General features: G+C 40.4%; 1 protein-coding gene across 3 annotated transcripts in view; it reads right to left on the reverse strand.

The window, feature by feature from the left end:
• The window catches only part of slc12a7b (solute carrier family 12 member 7b), a 62,025-nt gene extending 53,056 nt beyond the window's left edge, over positions 1 to 8,969 (reverse strand). For 2 of the 3 annotated variants that reach the window (XM_073488449.1, XM_073488450.1), the window contains exon 1: positions 8,626 to 8,969. In XM_073488449.1, the coding sequence (XP_073344550.1) occupies positions 8,626 to 8,746 (121 nt within the window). In that variant the 5' untranslated portion in view covers positions 8,747 to 8,969. The remainder of the gene's footprint in view (positions 1 to 8,625) is intronic. The other variant, XM_073488448.1, reaches the window with a different exon arrangement.
• Between the last annotated feature and the right edge of the window lie 9,501 nt (positions 8,970 to 18,470).

The raw sequence follows: 18,470 nt of genomic DNA on the forward strand, positions 1-18,470 counted from the left end.
TAGTTGGTAATCCTGTTCAGAAACACTTTTTGTTATACTGGGTGAAATGGTCCTTCCATCCTGAGAGTAGTCAATGCATAATGTGTTCAGAAAAAGGAACGAAAAAAATCAGACCTCTGTGGCAGCTGCAGGCCTGTAAAAACTCTGACCAATCCCTGCCTCTCGGTCCGAGTGGAAAGAACCAATCAGATGCCTTCATGTCTCGTCCTGCCCACGCCCCCCTCTGTCTCTCCCTCCTCCCTGCGTGCACTCATCACGTGTCACCGTTGCCGGAAATATTCAGCACACTCCATACCGAGTTAGTAGGAGAGAACAATGGCAGAGAAAATGCAGCCAAAAGTAGCACCTCCAGCGTTACTTGTAACGGCTCGCCCCTCTAAACAGGCTAAGAAAAGAAAGCCGGAGGCAGAAAAGGCTGCAATTTTATTATTATTATTATTTGTTTTGCTTCAGGGGGATTTGTTATTTTCATGAAATATGTAACGTTAGCCAACTTAGCTACTTTTGTAGCTCGTATTAGCCCAATGCTAACATTAGCTTCTCTGTCGGTGTAAGCCAGTAACGTTACAGGTCGTCGGTACATACTGCTTATCTAACTTATAGGATCTGTGCTTCCTGCACGGGACATTGAACGTTTGTACTTGACGCATCTCATGCTGGCCCCTGATTAGGGGGCGCTTGTATTGAATCCAAAATGTGCTGAAATACTCGGCTCTCCTCTGCCCTGCTGACTCCTACTGTCAGATGTGCGTTCAAGTTTGTGGGGGCGTGGCTTTGGACGGAGCACTGACGGGAGGGGGAGGAGGGGGTTCAGCTTAGAGGAGGTGCCACTTTCAAATCTTGCTAGCTCTCCAACATTACCAACTATAGTTTTATAAATGACAAAACAGGATTCCTTTTTGCTGGACATCACTTTAAAAGACATCTGGTTTGTGAGGCTTGTAAACACAGTCAAAAAGGGGGGACCGTGTTTGTACAATCTGTTAACCTATGTAAATGATAGCCATGTTAGCAGTGAGGGCGTCATACAAACCACAGCCATGGATGTCAAAATACATAGCGAGCAAAGAAAAAGATGTGAGTGTGCGTATTGGTCTGGGCTTATCAGAGACACCATATTGAGAGCAGGGAACCAGTGGGGAGGAGATCACTGCACAGGAAATAGGAAGCATCAGTCAGAGAAGAGTATGACTAACTAAACCATCCAAACAGCAGGAATGGAAATTTTCACTTGGTTGACAGGTACAAGGTTAACTACTCTTTAGCCTGAGCCAATATTATTCTTTCTTTCATGTGGAATTTATCTAGCTGAAGGTCAGAAAGTGGTTCTTACTGCTGTGGATGTCTTTTTTCTTGTTTATGTATATGCAACGCACTAACTATCAGGTACAAATGTTTATTTTCAGTGCTGGACTTACTAAACCAAATATCTTTCAGGATTATAAGTCATATTTTGTAATGTCCCGGTCCTGTACTCACTCCCTGCATTCCTAAGGTAATTACCTTCTCCCCCTTTTCTCTTCCCTGCATCTTTTATCACTCGCTGACAACACACACCCATCGTTATATAACATCACAGAGACAAAGAACTGCACAAAGTCCACTTTGACTTTTGTATCTAAACATTGGAAACACATGTGAATTTGTGAATTGGTTGCATATCGTAGGGGAGCTGTTCAGATGCTTAAGGTTATTTTTGTACTGAACAATCTATCAATTTAATCAGAAGTGATGACCTAAAGATTAACAAAGCTTGAGGAAATCATGCTTATTTATCTGACCATTTTCTCAATATTTATTTGGGGGATCTATTTTATAATACCATAACCCATGTATATATAGCAGCTGCTGATGTTGAATAACAGAGTCTGATCATGTTGCAGATGGAACAAACAGAACTAAATAAGGTGGCCAAGTCAAACACACAGAGTTGAGCAACATTGTAGGGTCAGGCTTGACAGTGTGAATCACCTAAAGCAGAGGTTCAAACTAGGGCTGCCCGATAAATCGAATTTTCATCGTCATCGCGATATGAACATGTGCGATAAACGCATCGCAAAAGACTGTCTGACACGCGATGAATAAGAAAAATCATTTTGTTTACATGCGCCATGAGCATGCTAACATTAAGCCTATCAGACGGAGCCCTGTTTACAAAGGCCAATCAGATGAAGCCCCAGCTAGCCATTAGCTACCCTGACAAAATTAATCGGCATCAGTTTGGTGGTGATTGCCAGGTTATGATGGCTGAGGGAGGAGAGAAAAGCGATGAAAATGGTCGACGAAGGCCTTGTGGTGAAAAGAAACAGCACTTCTGCTATATGAACTTATTTTGGATTCAGGAGAGACGACGTTGTAACGTGGGCTGGTGAAGGGGAAGGTGATGGTCCACTTTAGTGCGGTTGCTCTGGTTACTCAAGAGACGGCAGGCAACATGTGGGGGGTTTCCGCACGGCACTTTTATTCATAACACTGACCATACCATGCCAGGTCTCTACGGCACTAATGTTACAGGCATACATGCAAATGAACACAGGCCGAGGTTCTTCTACCAACACTTCACAAAATAAAAAGGGAAGTCTTCGCTCTGTTAGCGGTATCCTTTCTCATGAGGAGCGGAAGTACACCTGCTCTTCTTCATCGTACAGGTTACATTACCCACTAAACAAAAGGAGGCGCCACCTAGTGCCACTACATTAAATAACTGACTGTTACAACGTGTTGCAATGACAGGTACTGTGTGAGCACATCAGCACATCTGGGAATGTGGTAACAACCTAACAAAGTTAACATGCTGGTTTTCTTGGCCAAGAACTTGTGTTAAGGGAATAACTAAGGTTGTAACTTGCCCTAACGGGTAGATATTTTTTCCTGATTTTATTTTCTCTTGATTTAGTGGGCTGGCCCTACTCTATTTCAGTTTTGTCCCTCATACTATAGATCTCTGCCTTGTTAGGCAGAGTCAAGGGCCTTGATGATTGTGATGAGAGACATTACAGTTAATTTAAAGTGCCATGTTTAATTTATATTTATTTAATTATTTAAGTTGTTTCCCCCTGGATGTTTTATTTATTTCAACTCTGCATGGTAAGAGATGTTTTGGTTGAGTTTACAAGAAAATAGTTTAAAGGGAGCAGGGGAAATTAAACTTTAATTTCATATAGTTATAATGTCTTATTTAAATTAATGTTCTGCTTAATTGGTTGGGTATTCATGTGCAGTTTGTTCAATAAAAGCATGTTCGAAATAATTTATTTCATTCTTTATTCAGTGGACATTGGCTATTCAATGTTTGGGGTCTATGTTAGCAGTGTACCTATTAATGCGGAAACACTATTATTAACTGTAAAGTTAATAATATGCAAACTTCAATATTTGTTTATTTATTGCAAGTTATATCGTCATCGCAATATTGAACAGTGTTATCGCACATCGCAGATTTTCCTCATATCGTGCAAGCCTAGTTCAAACTACTCTTTGAGGTCTGCAAGGGTGTGACACTGAGACCAGAACCAGGTCTGTACCTGCGTCTTTAAGACCTGTCCATCATACTACCAAATGATAACACCTGACCTGATTAAAAGCAATGTTACAAGGCCAGTCCACACCAGGCCGATAACTATAACAATGACAGATAGAAATAGATTGTTAAAATTGTTTTGACTCAAGTGGACAGCAGAGTCAACTCCGCAACTAGAACGACAGTTGTAACGATATCTTTCAGAGCAATTTGATGAACGATAGAAACGCTGACAGCCAATCAAAATCCAACTGAATTTACAGGGCATCAATCAGCTTGATTTTGGGGACATTTTCCTAAAAAATAATGTTGCAGGAGTGCTTATTATATTGGTTTCTAACGGCAGCCTACCTCTGTTATGTAAATTGCAAATTACACATTAAAAAATGCGATTTTACCTGAGAAACAAAGTTTGTTTTGTCTTTACTGATGTCCTCTTTGACGATTGCCAGGATAATTGATGTTGACTCATACAAAAGTATCAATAAAATCTCACGTTGAATGTGTTGAATGCTCCAACCTCCTCTCATCTTTGAAAAATGTCATTAAACATTTCCTTCTGGGTTTTGTTTGAAGAACACAACAGGTCATCAACATCCATTTTCCTGAGCTGCTGACACAGCTGGAGTGCACAGCACATCCTTGGCGCAACTGCGCAGTGTGGATGCTCACATCATTATTGTTAAAGTATGGTTACAGTGATAGCTCTTGCTATGGACAGCCCTTTATAGTAGGTAGTAGATTCCGTAAGTCTAATAAGGGAAGTCTCCTCCATTCCCCAAAACAATCTGAGAACTGCAATAAATGAAACAGAATGATGCACAAGTAGATTATAACAGCTACAAGCCATTCCTCTAACACCTCATCATACATTTCCATAGCCTGTGCCCAATATTTGTCAGATGAACTTGGCTAGTGAACTCAGAGCTTCTTTCCCATTAAATCTAAGCAGTTAAATACTCACAACCCAAAACAAAGTTACGTAGAGGCATGATCGCAGGTCCTTAAGTTCCCACACTGAAGGAGCCTCCCTGAATCACTGGAGATATTCAGAAGCTCCCCTCAGGCAAACTGTTTTATTTTAACCATTACTGATGGCTGTGAAGGCAGGCTAATGTAACACATAGGAACAGTACTTGCACAAACTGTCTTGGCCGAAAAACATACACATGAAGAGTGATCATTTGAGCTTGATATAATAGCACAAGGCTGAGAAATTGAATGTTAATCAGTGAAATATTATTGGATACAGCTTTCTTCTATTCACAGCTGAACATTTGTTACTCACCTTAACCAGGAGAAACTAGTTTACAAAGTATCATGTCTAACTCCAACCTCAGACAGGTTGCTGAAACCATGTTGCATGTGGTGCTTGTAGAATACAACTGGTAACATGGGCAGCATGCAAAAGCAAAAGAGTGTAGAGATTTAACAACATAATAGGGAGAGGAGGAGAAACAAATTACAGACAGCTGCTTTGAACAAAACCAGACCTGCCTGGGAAATAAACAGGAAACACATGTCTAGGACAGATGGGCCAACAGGCCAACGGATAGAAGCAGCAACGCCCAAGGCACCACTGATCACCTGCTTAGTTTCAGCTTAAACAACACTGAAATAAAGTTGCATTTTACTATAGCAGGTTCTCTTTAGCTTTGTAGACAAGTGATTTATTAGTGGGTCACAACCAACCAAGACCTGCACTTAAACTACAGCTATTGAAGCTCCAATAGAATTTTTGCCAATTACTGTATGTACACTCCCACTCAGACACCATTCTACTCCACCCACTCCCACAGAAATTCCCATCACACTCCCTTTGCAACACCGTGTTCTGTCAAAAACCTGTCTGCCCTATGCAGCAGAGAAAGTATAACACATAATGGATTTTATTTATCTAAACTAAATTTTTTTGAGACAGTTGTTAAATGAGTCAGTTTGAGATGACATGTAAAAACAGGCCTTAAAAAGGAATAAGAAGCAGCTTCAACGCAGGGCAGTGTGATCCTGAAGTTACAGATCAAGTCCCTCAAATGAAGAATTCGCCTCAGTCAGATGGAATCCTTTTTTTTTTTTTTTTTTAAACAGAATCACCAATGGAAAATGATGGGTACAATAACATGAAGGTGTTTTTGAGCCAAAAAAAATCTCAGACCAAACAAACACCATACACTGAAGACATATCACCACAATGTTGGTATTTCCAGGGGAACTAACACAGATTAGTTATAGTACTCAGCAGTACAGAGTCAAACTGTGACCTTATCAGAATTCTGCAGCAACAAAGAACTTGGTTTCAAATGTTTTAAACAGTGCAGCGGAAGTCTTCTATTAGCAAAAGACACGTTGAGCTCTTCTATGTGTTTAAATGAGGATACATACAGAAGAGTAAAACAAATAGCATTAATCTGGCCAAGATATCATGTTGGTATGCAAAGTCTTGCTTTGTTCTTGGTTTTTGCTATGTCCCACTACACACAATTTTGAATTTTATTACAAGCAGAGCAATTCCAGCGCAAGATAGTGAATTGTTTGGTTTGGTGATGAACAGGATATAAAGGAATGTCCCATTTGTCGAGGGACACAAATATCTTTCAGAACACATGGACAGGCACGGAAACTATGGCTTAGTAGTTTAAACACTTTCCCTCCACACTGACACCTAAAATGGAATTTATTTTTAAATGACATTTGTATTGCTTGCCAAAGTTTTACTAATGTCAACCACAAGCCTGTTGATGGTCTTCTAAAAATCTAGTGGCTTGTCTTCAAGTGAAGACCAGGAAGCTTGAGCTGAGATTTGGTTTCATTTGCAATGGTGTGACTTTCTTAGGAAGTATAAAAAATGCTGCTGTTTAGCCTATTTCTTGTAAGAAAAATAGCAAACTGTATGAGATAGAGGTAGAAGTGGTGACACAAAAACACCCAGAAAGAGAATAGAGGTTGACATTATCTGCTGTACCTCCAAGGTATTCAGGGTTTCAGATGTTCAACTTAACATCATGAGATGCAGAGTTGGCTAGGACACAGACATGGCTTCCAGAAAGAAGATTAATAAGCATGAGGATAGAGACAGAACCTAGAACTAGAGAGGGAGGGCAGGACAAAGAGTTTATTCAGAGTGGATGAGAAGAACTGGAGTACATTACATTACAGCATGTGGGTGGGGTCTCACCTCCCCCCACTCATCCAACGGGAAGCAAGCCAGCAGGATAATCAATAACAGTGAGTGCTGTTTGACCCAGGGCTCCCTACACAACATACTTGTGAGCCAACAGCACTTAGGCCACCAAGGACTGTTCCGAGGAAACCGTCAACCTTTCTCCTCTCTCGGTCCACCCAGCCTACAGGTATCATTTTAACCGTATGAAGACATCACGTTCTCACCAAATCAAACAGCTGTTCTGTCTGGTAAACATAAGCTAACCTGTGGATTTATGCAAACAATATAATTGTCCTTTTTTTAAGCAGCAACAGCACAAAGTGTGTGGTCCTGATGCTTCAACAAGCCAAGTGACAGCACACAATTTTGTGGCTGTGGATCCAATGCATGAACTTTGTGACATGTCATCCCCTGCTCTTCCACTATTGTTGTCACTTCAGCCATTGTCAGAGACAAACGGTTGCATGCACACAGACATGCACAGGGGAAACCAAAGCACGCTGCACAACCATCATAATAAAATGCCTTTCTCTCCCCCGCAGTCTGTAAAAACTAACCCAGCACGCAGCCGTAATTGCAGCTCCACAGCAGAAATTAAATACTGGGAACTGATTCACTCAGCGCCATGTGAAGTGCTGTAAAAGAAGCAACAGTCTGGCAAAACATGGAGTACTAGAGAGGAGTTTGTTAAATATACTCCATGACCTCCAAATCTCAATATTCTAAAAAAAAAAAAAAACAGAGGTTTGAAATGTTTCCCTGGCTTTATGCCTTCAGCGGGGTTGATATCAGGTTGCTTCTGTTGGCAGAAGTCAGAGAGAACGTTTTGTTCCAAGAAAACTCTGACGTTACACATTGATCAACACGTCCAGAAAGAATCACCATTTCAACATCTATTCTGTGTGGCAGGAAAAAGGCTTTCAGAGTAGTAGGGCAAAGTTTAGTCAACTGGTCTCAAGTTGACAAAACTGGCCTTATACCAACATCCAGCTCAATAGATACAGGCTATACATATACCATGCTTCACAAAGTACAGTCCTGGTTTTCTAATTCCTAACTGAGCCAGATTTGCTGAACTTCACATGTAATATACCATCCAGCAGGGTTCAACATGGGAATATGTATCTTGCCTGAGCCAAGGTTCTGTAAAAGTTCTGTTATCCTGTTGTTTGTAACAAACTAAAGTTCACTGCAAGGTATTCCGAGGGTGAGTCATGTTGGACATTGCATGTCAATGGTAATCAACACAGAGAGATGCGAGGAGATGCAAAAGTCATGGGTGTCCAAATTAGAGCATCTATGCTGGTCCTGTGTTTGTTACAACAACACAAGGAAACCAGGCAGCATGATGAAACAATAGGAAAAAAATCAAGAACATAAAGACAGGGGCCAGGTGAAATACTCAGTAAATAAGAATAAAAATGGCAACCGGTGGTGGTGGTGGTGGGGGGTGGGGGGAGGCTAAATAAAGGGAAAGCTATTCAGGAAAAGTATTCCATGCCAATTCACATTGGTATGGAACAATATTCATGTGAAACTCCCTTGACTGGAAGTGGCGTGTGAGGGAAACCCTCTCATCTCACGCAGTTTCTGGAAAGTGAACAAGCCTTCCCTAGAATTCACTGTCTTCCCTGCATATTATCCACCCACACACAGACCATAAACAGTTACAAATACAGACAACAGAAAACCATGCAATAAAACCAAATTATCAGCTTGCATTGGATACTGTAAGCAAAGTCTGCAACTTTTCAGGACAGCTTCCCCATCATCTGTCTCAACAGGAAGGTAAAGGTGTGTTCCAAACTTTAAGAAAGGTGCTTAGACTGGCTTACTTAATAACTGAAAGCTGTGAATGTGTTAAGCATACAATGTTGTAAAATTTGAATAAGCATTACATATCTAATTATCCACCCATGAGCTAAAAAATATCTAATCTCACCTGTGGCGTTATCCTCTTCCTCTCTCAGCACATTGTTGTCATCCACATCCTCTTCCTCGTCCCCCTCTTTTGCCTTCCTTGTGTTGTCCTTCACCGGGACCACAGTAAAGTTGGTGGGCATTTTTACACCATGTGCTTCCTCTCAATGCCTCCTGTTTGTCACACTCTTATCTCTCTCCCCTTTCTCCTCCCTCTCTGTTCTGCTGCTCCTCTTTCTCTCTACCTTCCTCCGTCCAACAGCTGTCACTCTTTTCCTCTTCCTTGCTCTTCTTCTCAGTCGTTTGTTGTTTCGTTCACACTTGCCGCCCCGGTGTACTTTCCCCTCCAGGGCAGACGTTGGGTCTTTCTTCTCAGTTTTTGGTCCTATCGCTAGGATTCTGCTGTACACCCATGTGACCCCGACTCCTCTCCACCCACTGTCCAAATAAGGAACAGCAGGACTGCCCCGCCCAATGGGGGCAGAACAGACAAAAACACACACTTTCAGAAAACATGACATGCATTTGTGCTCATGAGTGTGTGGGAGCATACATGTAGCTCTTTCTGTGCCTGAGGACAGATCCTCTGCCCAGGAATGTTGCTCTGTTTCACGCACACAAAAAGCCGGCAAAGTCAGCCTTTGTTCAAAGAGGAGAGGAAGTCCAGAGCTGCTCCACTTAGGAAAGTTTGCACACACACACAAATACACACATATATATTTCCTCACTTCCTTTGCAGTGTTATTTGATCCTATGTGCATAGTCAGGAGTGGGCAGGGCTGATTTAAAGACGTACACTGGCCATCTAAACACACACCCATACAGAGAATTAGCACACTTGTATGCACATGCTAACACATACGCTCAACTTATGATACTCATTATCCGTGGACTGTATGTTACTGTGAAAACACACTTAGAGAGGGGGAAAGGGAACTGAGAGAGTGTGGAGAGGAAAGTGAATCAGAAACATTTGCTTGAGAATTATGGTACTGCTGTTTGATTTAAGGCTAAGTCAATTTTTTTCAAATACTATAAGGAAAAAATAAAGACACCATTACATGATCCAGTCTCTCCCGTCATTGTGTGTCGCTCATATTCACATTCATCACCAGACTTCATGGCTAATCCAAAAGAAATGAGTCATTTCCCCAAGGCACTAAAAGTGACTCGAGGTATTAGGTCTCATCCCAAGTAACCAACCCTCCTGTGCGATGGGAAATACTAAAAGCAACTGTGCTTGAGCAAAAAAGAGCCTTGGAGCCTTGTTTAGCTGCTTCACATCTGGAGTTAGCCTCTCCTCCCTTTAGTTCTCCAACATGACGACATACAAGATCAATACAGTCAACGGAAGGGTGGGGGCTGCAGGAAATACAAAAGGGAGGAGGTGAGACAGAAGGCGAGAGAATCAAAGAGACAGAGATAGCCAGGCAGCGTGACCAACTTACAGGAAAGTATTGCCTCTTTATACTATTGCAACATATGCAAGGCTCAGAGTTCATTTCCAAGAACTGAGCCACAGTAAAACAATCTATTCAGTACACATGTGGTTAAGACGGTTCTAAATGTTTAGACTTGTATTCACTTCAGAGGTTTACAGGCCTTGACTTCAGAAGTAGCTTGATGGGACTTAATATTTAGGCACAGGGTTGTAGGGTTGTGTACCGAACTCTTTTACTTTTAAGGCTACCGACTGAATTACATACTACATACGTACTACAGAGTACCAATTTACATTTAATCAATCGTTGCCAGGTTTTGGTACCTGGGAGCACTCTTTAGAGTAACATCAGAAAGAGAGAGAGAGTGAGATCCCAGTCAGAGCAACACTCACTGCAATATTTCATAAGGCTGACCAACACGTCTAACCTGAGGAAACACCCGGTCAAATATACAATATATCTGGAAGCTGAAGAGTGCACTGTGTTTGATAGCCTGACAGTCAGGTCCCCTGTAGCAGCTGCAGCTGACATTAGCATGACTGTAGCCAGTGCTGCTTTTGATCCCTCCAACATGAATGATGACGCATCAACATACTCATCGACATCTTTATGTAATCAATTAGCTAGTTGAAGTTCTTGTTGGAGATAACTGGGCTTTTTTCATTGTCTTGGTTGATGTTATCTTAGCATTTTTCCGAGCATTAGCAAAATCTTAGACACTGGCTGTGTCCAGAATTCCATACCAATGTGCTGTTTAGTACGCTAAAACAGGACACATCAGGACACAACAGGGTGTGAGGTTATTTACAACGTCTAAAACTTAAATTTAAAGTTGGTAAATAGTTGGTAAATTGCATTCTATTTATGGGGAAATGCAGCACTGCTGTAGTGACAACAACATAACAGAAAATGTCTCTGTTTCTTCTTTGTATCAGGCAGACTAGACACTGCAACACCATATTGCTGCCATCTACTGCTTGTTGTGTTCCTTTTGACAGTTATTTATATTTTTTATACAGTCTAAAACTGTGCTGATGTTCCATCAGTTTCTACATTTTAGTCCAGCTATACAGGTTTGGTAAAGTGCAAAGTGGAAAAACGTTTCTCCAGCTGCCCCGAACTCTTTGAACAGCTTCCTCCTTTTAAACAATGTCGGTTGTATGTGGCGCCTAAAGTTTTACAACTGAAATGACATTTATGTTATTACAGAGAGAGTAAATTACTAAAAAAGTTACCACTGGGTACCAGTACCGAATTCCAGGTTCAAATGTGAATGGCACAGAACCCTATTGGGCTGGTTAGGTTACTAGATTTGCCATTACCAGGCTCTACCAGAATGGACCAACTACAGTGATTAGTTTCAGGGAGGTGATATACTGTATAAAAAAGAATTACTGATTTCAGTATTTTTCTTCCCACAACAGTTTAAGTTTGTACATCCAGTCTACGGTTTCAACTCTTTACTGTAATCGACTATTTATCTATCCCAATTTGCCATTACAGCCACTACTTCTACTGTCAGTGAAATCTGAAGTTTTCACCTGCGCCAGTACCGTTTTTCCCTTTACTGATTCTGCAGGAATCTGAACTTCACTATACTTGTGAGAAGTACCATTTACCAGAACACATTTTTCCTATCACACACTGTCATAGCTCTATTAGTAAGGTTTCAAAAATCATCATAATTCCAGTACTTGGGTGTGGTTGCAAATATGGGTCTGGCTCCAAGCAACATGAAAATCCAATGTTTAGTAATGAAAGAAGGCTATTAGCTAATATAGCAGCTACCATTTCCTCAATCATAGGAATCATTTCATAACTAAGTATTATGCTGCTGCTGAGGTAACAAAGAGATCACTTATCTAATTCCTGACCAGTTGATGATGAGTGATGTAACTGGCATCCGCTGATTAGGTGGTCAGACAGTAAGACTGCTTCTCAGGGACAGTTGGTGCATCCAGGCCAGGAGAACAATGGCCCTTTTATGAGAGAGTTTACAACACTGCACAGTGGAGACTGAAATCTAGGCTGAAACATTGTGACACAAGCAGTTCTCAGCTGAAAAACATTTTTTTACCATGTCATGTTTCACGCAACATCTCACAGCCAAAGCAAAATATGAAAACATAGGAACACAAGGGTATTTATTACATAACTTCATTCTAGAGACTCTGGAATCTACTGAAGAGCAGTTAAAACATCACTGCTCACTTCTGATTACCTTCATATGAGGACTCAGTCAAGTTCTAACCTCACACATCAAATTTCAACGCAATGTATTTTTACAGCTGATCATTACTGCATGGAAAAGGATGGGTTAATGGAAATTATGTACAGGTGGTAGAAGACATACATATGATTATGTGTATATATTGTACAGTCTTTGGTTGGGACCAGCTCCACAGACATCAGCCCCAAAAATAACAACAGTCCAACTGAGCTGAACTTTTCCTCAACAGGCTCAGATTTCTAACCGCAAAGTAGATGTATTGATTGGTTCTACAAGGGAAGATGGGAGGAGACAGACACACCAAGTACAGCCCAAGGACGCAAACCAGGGTGTGGAGAAGTGCTTTGCTCTTTCTACTCATGGACTCTTCTTCCTTTTAACCAAAATGGAGATAATTCCACCTGTTGTTTAGTCTCGCTGCTCAGTCAGTTTTTTCCTGTTCACAATTGATACAACTGATACAATGGTTAATCAGTTGATATACGACTGTACATGAATATTGATTAAGTCTTTTGGAAAAGACTTACTTATTCAAAAGGATTACACAGTCATAAAACATTACTTTAAAATGTCTGTGACATCAGCCATCTGCCCTGCTCAAGACCCTTTCAGTAATACACTGAATCCCCAGCAGGAACTGATGGTGCCCTCTGGAGGAGGCAGGAGGAAAAACTATTTTCCTGGTATACAGAATATACAATACACAGAATGAATCTCTGTAAATCTGTGTAATACAGAATAAAAACTGCATAAATCTAAAAGAAATCAAGCTAGAATATAATTTCTTTATCATGTCATGTTAGTTTGGGTCATGGCTTCCCTTTCCCTCAATTACCTCCTCCTGCACCAAAAACAGCATTTCAAGTTTTTTGAAAGACAGAGGCCAGAGGGAGGACAAAAGAAAACCCTTGATATACGTTATGGTACAACATTATGAACTGCTATGGTTCAGGTGTTGACAGAAAATTAACATTACTTCTACATCCTGCATAAATTGCAACTGATAAACTGATAAATGCAAATTTGATTTTTAGCTCAGGATTGGTCCACTAATTCCAAGAACTACTGAAAAGACTTCCTGGGTCATTTGATTCTTTGCCTCTTTGTCTCAGAGCCTTGCTTACTTCAGCTCTATGCCTTCTGGGAATATTGCACAGCTGGTCTGTGTGACATTGTGTGCTTCAACAAACCATCTCAATGTAACTCACAGTATGTGTACACTTTGTGTTTGAAAGCTGAAAATGTACCAGTGTCCCTATGCAACATGCTTGTTACCATTACAGTCAGCCATTTCATTGGACCAAACAGAAAACTCACACCTGGGCAATAGCCTGCCTTTTAATGGCTTCTGGTTTTCTGCCTTTCAGTTTGACTGTTCTCCTCTCATCACACAGCAGATCGCTGAAGACTAACACTGACACTCTGTTGCCCCCAATTGATCACATCAGGAAATACAACTTATACCACCATCATGACAAATTATGAGCTATTTGTTCTACATATCTAGACCAAAAGCCTTAATAAAATTACCCACATAGCACCAATCAAAACACAGAGCAGTAATCTCATGTAAACTAGCAAATGGAAAGGCCCTTTTTTTTTTTTACAAGCACTGACTCAAGTAAAACTAAGGGGAAACAGTGCCAGCCATCATATTCAGTCAGACTTTCCTACTGTCTGACTGTGAAATGGTGACTGAACCTTTAGTTTCCTTTTAGAAACATTTCCATGACTTATATTTATTGGTCTGTAATGGGAAAATCCCACCAGTCACAATCAGCTACTCAGAGTCAAACTAAACCCCAATAAAATAGCTGAGCAAAGGTAAACTACATGGTTAGAGACAACATGAAGTCTGTAGTGTCTTTACTCCACACGTGGGCAGCCACACCTCAACCATCTCAGGTAACAGCACACTTGCCTGCCGGTCATCCATTAAACTGTGTATCTCACACAACAGGCTCGGGTGACATATTCTTCTCTTCTGAAGGTGAAGACATTTCTTTTTAGCTATTTTCTGTAAATGCTACGTCTTTTCTAATCAGGGCTAATGTCAGGTCCTGTTACAGATTGAAGGGGCACTGTTTAGTTTTGGAGAAGAAATTCAAACTCAGAAACTTTAACATTTACAATATTAATGAGGTATTTATACAATCTCAGAAATACTTATTTTTTCCATAAGTGAATAAACAAGCTATTCTCAGAGGAAAATAAGGGGTGCTCTGGGGGCAAGCAAAATGGAGAGAGGTTTACATCAGTTTTTTGTAGACTGTAAAGAGTAATAACTCAATCGCTGAATTTGGCAAAAAAACATAAAGAAACAAACTTTTATCATAAGGTTAAGTCTCTCACCTTCTACTCCACCCAATCACTTCACCCATATCTGGTTCTAGATCACTATGTACAACTGCTCTGAAGTATGCGTGAGGTCTGCATTCACACTGCACACACTCTTCACCAGTATACCATGTGTGGGACATGGCATATTTTGGCATGTTTTAGTGCATACACATTGTAGCTATACTGTTTTTGTTTTTTATCAGTTTTCACTACAAGTCAATGAAGTCAATGGAATTCACAGCCAAGTGGACAACACAATCTAAAATAATAAAATCAAGTGGATCTTGAAAGATCTGAAAGAAAGCAGCACTATTGATGAAAATTCTGTGGAAACCTGTTTTCCAAACTGATAACTGCACAAACATAATTATGTGTTTACACTAACAGGATCACTGAACTGTCCTTGAAAACTAAGTGAGGCATATTACGTAAATCTGTCGCCAGTTCTTGTGTAAGAACAGTTTTGTCTTTTCTCTCTCTTGGTATGCTGGGTAGCTGGACATTAATATCCGTCAGCGAGCAAGTTTAGCAAAAACAGAAGTTGACTCAAGTGTTTTGTCAGCTCAGTTCCTTTTTTTTTTGTTTTGAGCAGACAGTTCAGATCAAGTCACGAGACACGCTGGAAATGATTGAAGCTTCCACTGTATCAGTTACATCTCTGGCCTTTGACTGTACTGCAGTCATTTAGGCTGCTGGTGACAGGGGTGGGGTTAAGAAGGTTAGCCTTAGGCTCCTCATTCAGAACCAGCAGAACATGATACTCATAGTCTCCCTACACATTTCTGACATCTGATATCCACTGACGCCACACTAAGGAGCTCTTACTGTACCTAGCTGTCTTCTCTCCTTCCATATACCTAGGGTGGACACAATAATTTGAACATCAAATTATTCAACTCAGAAATTAGTAATGAAATGAAATTAAGTAATGCTTAATTTTTGTTATAGTAATAGAAAGGTGTCTATTCAAATCTATGGCAACTTGTTGTTATTGTCTGTCATTGTAATTTGCATTATGTGGAAAGTTGCAAGTAAGGTTTGATAACACATGTTTAAATTGATGTGATGTCTGCATTCAACAGTATTGAAGCTTTGACAAAAACGATCTACAATCAGATTTTCGACCCAAGGCTGCACAGACGTTAACATTAATACAAATGTGATGGTGTGGGTTCAGTGACTTAGTCTTTACCAGCACTGTGTGCAGGGTGTTCATTTAAAAAAACATTGTGTGCCTAGGATTTTCTTTTCTTTTTGCTGTGATATTGAAACAGAAATCTTTTTACCTTTGTATCCAAGTTCAGAAATATGGAATTGTGGCAAACTTAGCTGCAAGGCCAAGTCACACACATATTGCACCACAATTTGCTACCTCAACATTTTTATAAACAAAAAAAAATCAACATTGGAAAATTTAAAAAATGACCATTTATTGCAGAGCTATTGTACTGGGAGACACTAGGACCATCTGTCCACCTCCTTGTAAGCTACTTGTACTTGTATTTGTATTTGAATCTACACAATAAATTTTGCCAGCTCCTGATGCCATTTCAAAAGATAGATTTTGCTCTCCATGGGTCTCATTTTGCCTCATTTGGCCTCATTATGTCCTAAAACAGTATTTACCGATATAGCAAAGACAATGAGGCCAAAATGACTGACTTAGACTGAGCCTTACTTCACCTTGCACATACTGCTGATCAAGGGCTGGAAAACCCCATGACTACCAACACCAAATATAGAGAACTTCCAATGTTCTGTAGTTTTTCCAACAACGTCTGTCCGACGTCTATTCAGTAGCAGTGGCTTTCAGCTGATGGAAATTGTTACTGTTATCAATCTGACCACATGCATTGTGTGTCTGAAACAAACACCCGCTGTATTTTATGCACAGAGCATAAGAAGAGATAAGAACAGGATTTCAGGTTGATTACAGTAGTAATTTCATATCCAGTAAGTCCGGTGCATTGATTAGTAGATATTCTGTGCAATAATGTTATTTAGGGATGTCCAAATCAAGTATTTTTGGCCCCAATCCTGATTGTATGCCTTTAATATCCATGGGTTATCTGCCAATACTGAGAACAATGATATACCTTTTTACTTTAATATGGAAAAAAAATAGGTATCTGGCACATTGAAATAACAGCTGTAGCTTCTAAATTTTACACACCTTACTTTTCACAAACAAATATGTCGTTTTCAAACGTACTGAAACTTAAACCAATTGGCTGGCCTACACTTCAAGCCTGCCACAGACAATTAACACATGGCTGTCATAACAAAGCTTTGGACTGCACGCACATGCCAACTATATCTTGTTGACAGCTGGAGCTTTGTATCACACCCAGTTTCTTACGATATGCACAACTTTCAATATTTGTGTTTAACATGATAAATGTAGCAAAAAAACCTGTAAAAACTGTCAAATCGTCAAAGGTTTTATATGGAAGAGGAGTGCGACCACTGTGACAAATTTGGGTTTTGAGTTTTTTCCAATAATACTGACCTTTTTTTCCCCAGAATTCGGACTTTAAAAACTGAATTCTGAAAAATAAATAGAATTTCAGGACTTGAACAAATTTTTGACAGTGGCCCTAATAATCCTCTATAGTTTAATGACTCAAAAAGGCCAATTACTTAATGGTAATATTGAGTTAACTGATCCACATTCACATAATGAAAGATTTGAAACTTCTGAAGCTCTGACTAGAGATAATCAATGACATTAAAGCAGGATGTAATAATGAATGGCAAACACCAAAGTTTGAGGAAGACTCCCAACTGCTAGAGGGGATAATGTGTAATGATTGCTTTGTGACTTAAGACATGTAAGACAAGAAAGATGTGTCCCTGCATGCCTTCAGGTCAGGACTGACACCCACCCTCATGTTTTTTCAACTGTGAACATCGGAGACGTTAAACTTGCATTATCATTATGTTGGCTGAATGCTGTTAAACAAGCTCTGAATGAAAGGCATGACACCACTGTTGACCTTTAAAAAAAAGACTACTGCAAAACCGTTTCTTGATGAAAAGATCTTTTGGATTATTGGGCTAAAATGTGTTTGTGCTTATTTGCCAAAACAGGAGGAAAGTTCTCTGAAAACCCTTCTGTCTGACCAGTGAGGGACACACCTCTCGTCCTAAGTGTTGCGTGTAAATAAGGAGCAACTGGAACAAACATCCTATGCAGGATTGGCAGGGGAGGCAGCGGACTGGGAGGCCACACAGGAGCAGGAGCAGATATAGTGGACGCCAGGGCCCAGTTGGTGTCCATGTGCTGACTGCTGGGCTCCAAATAAAGCAGAGGGCAGCACATGATAGCCCAAGGTGCATGCCTCTTTAAACATGAATGCACACACATGCATGCAAACATAATTCTGTGCGGTGTGGACATTCTGAAGACTCACACTCATTTACCAACCCTAACCTATTCATACTGCTACCCCAGACAATATCTAGGCTGTATTTATCATGTAACCTCAGGCTCTACCTGGAAAATAGCGCCCTTCTCTGAACTCCTTCACACACAACAGTTCTCTGTTTTTGAGGTCCATCTGGAGCCAAATGGTTATAAAACCTAGCAAACAATCATGAGCATTTACACACAAACACACACACACACACACACACACACACACACACACACACACACACCTTAAAGGGGCACTATGAAGTTTTGGAGAAATATTAATATTATTTACATATTATGAGATGATTAATAATGAGGTAATAATTCAAACTCAGAAATACGTATTTGTTCCCTAACTGAATAAACAAGCTGTTCTCAGAGGAAAATAAGGTCCCAGAACAGTGTTTGAAGCTAGAAAGGTGGCAGGATCCGCCGCATAT

This window comes from Pagrus major, chromosome 19 (assembly GCF_040436345.1).
Source record: "Pagrus major chromosome 19, Pma_NU_1.0".
In the NCBI taxonomy this organism is placed as follows: domain Eukaryota; kingdom Metazoa; phylum Chordata; class Actinopteri; order Spariformes; family Sparidae; genus Pagrus; species Pagrus major.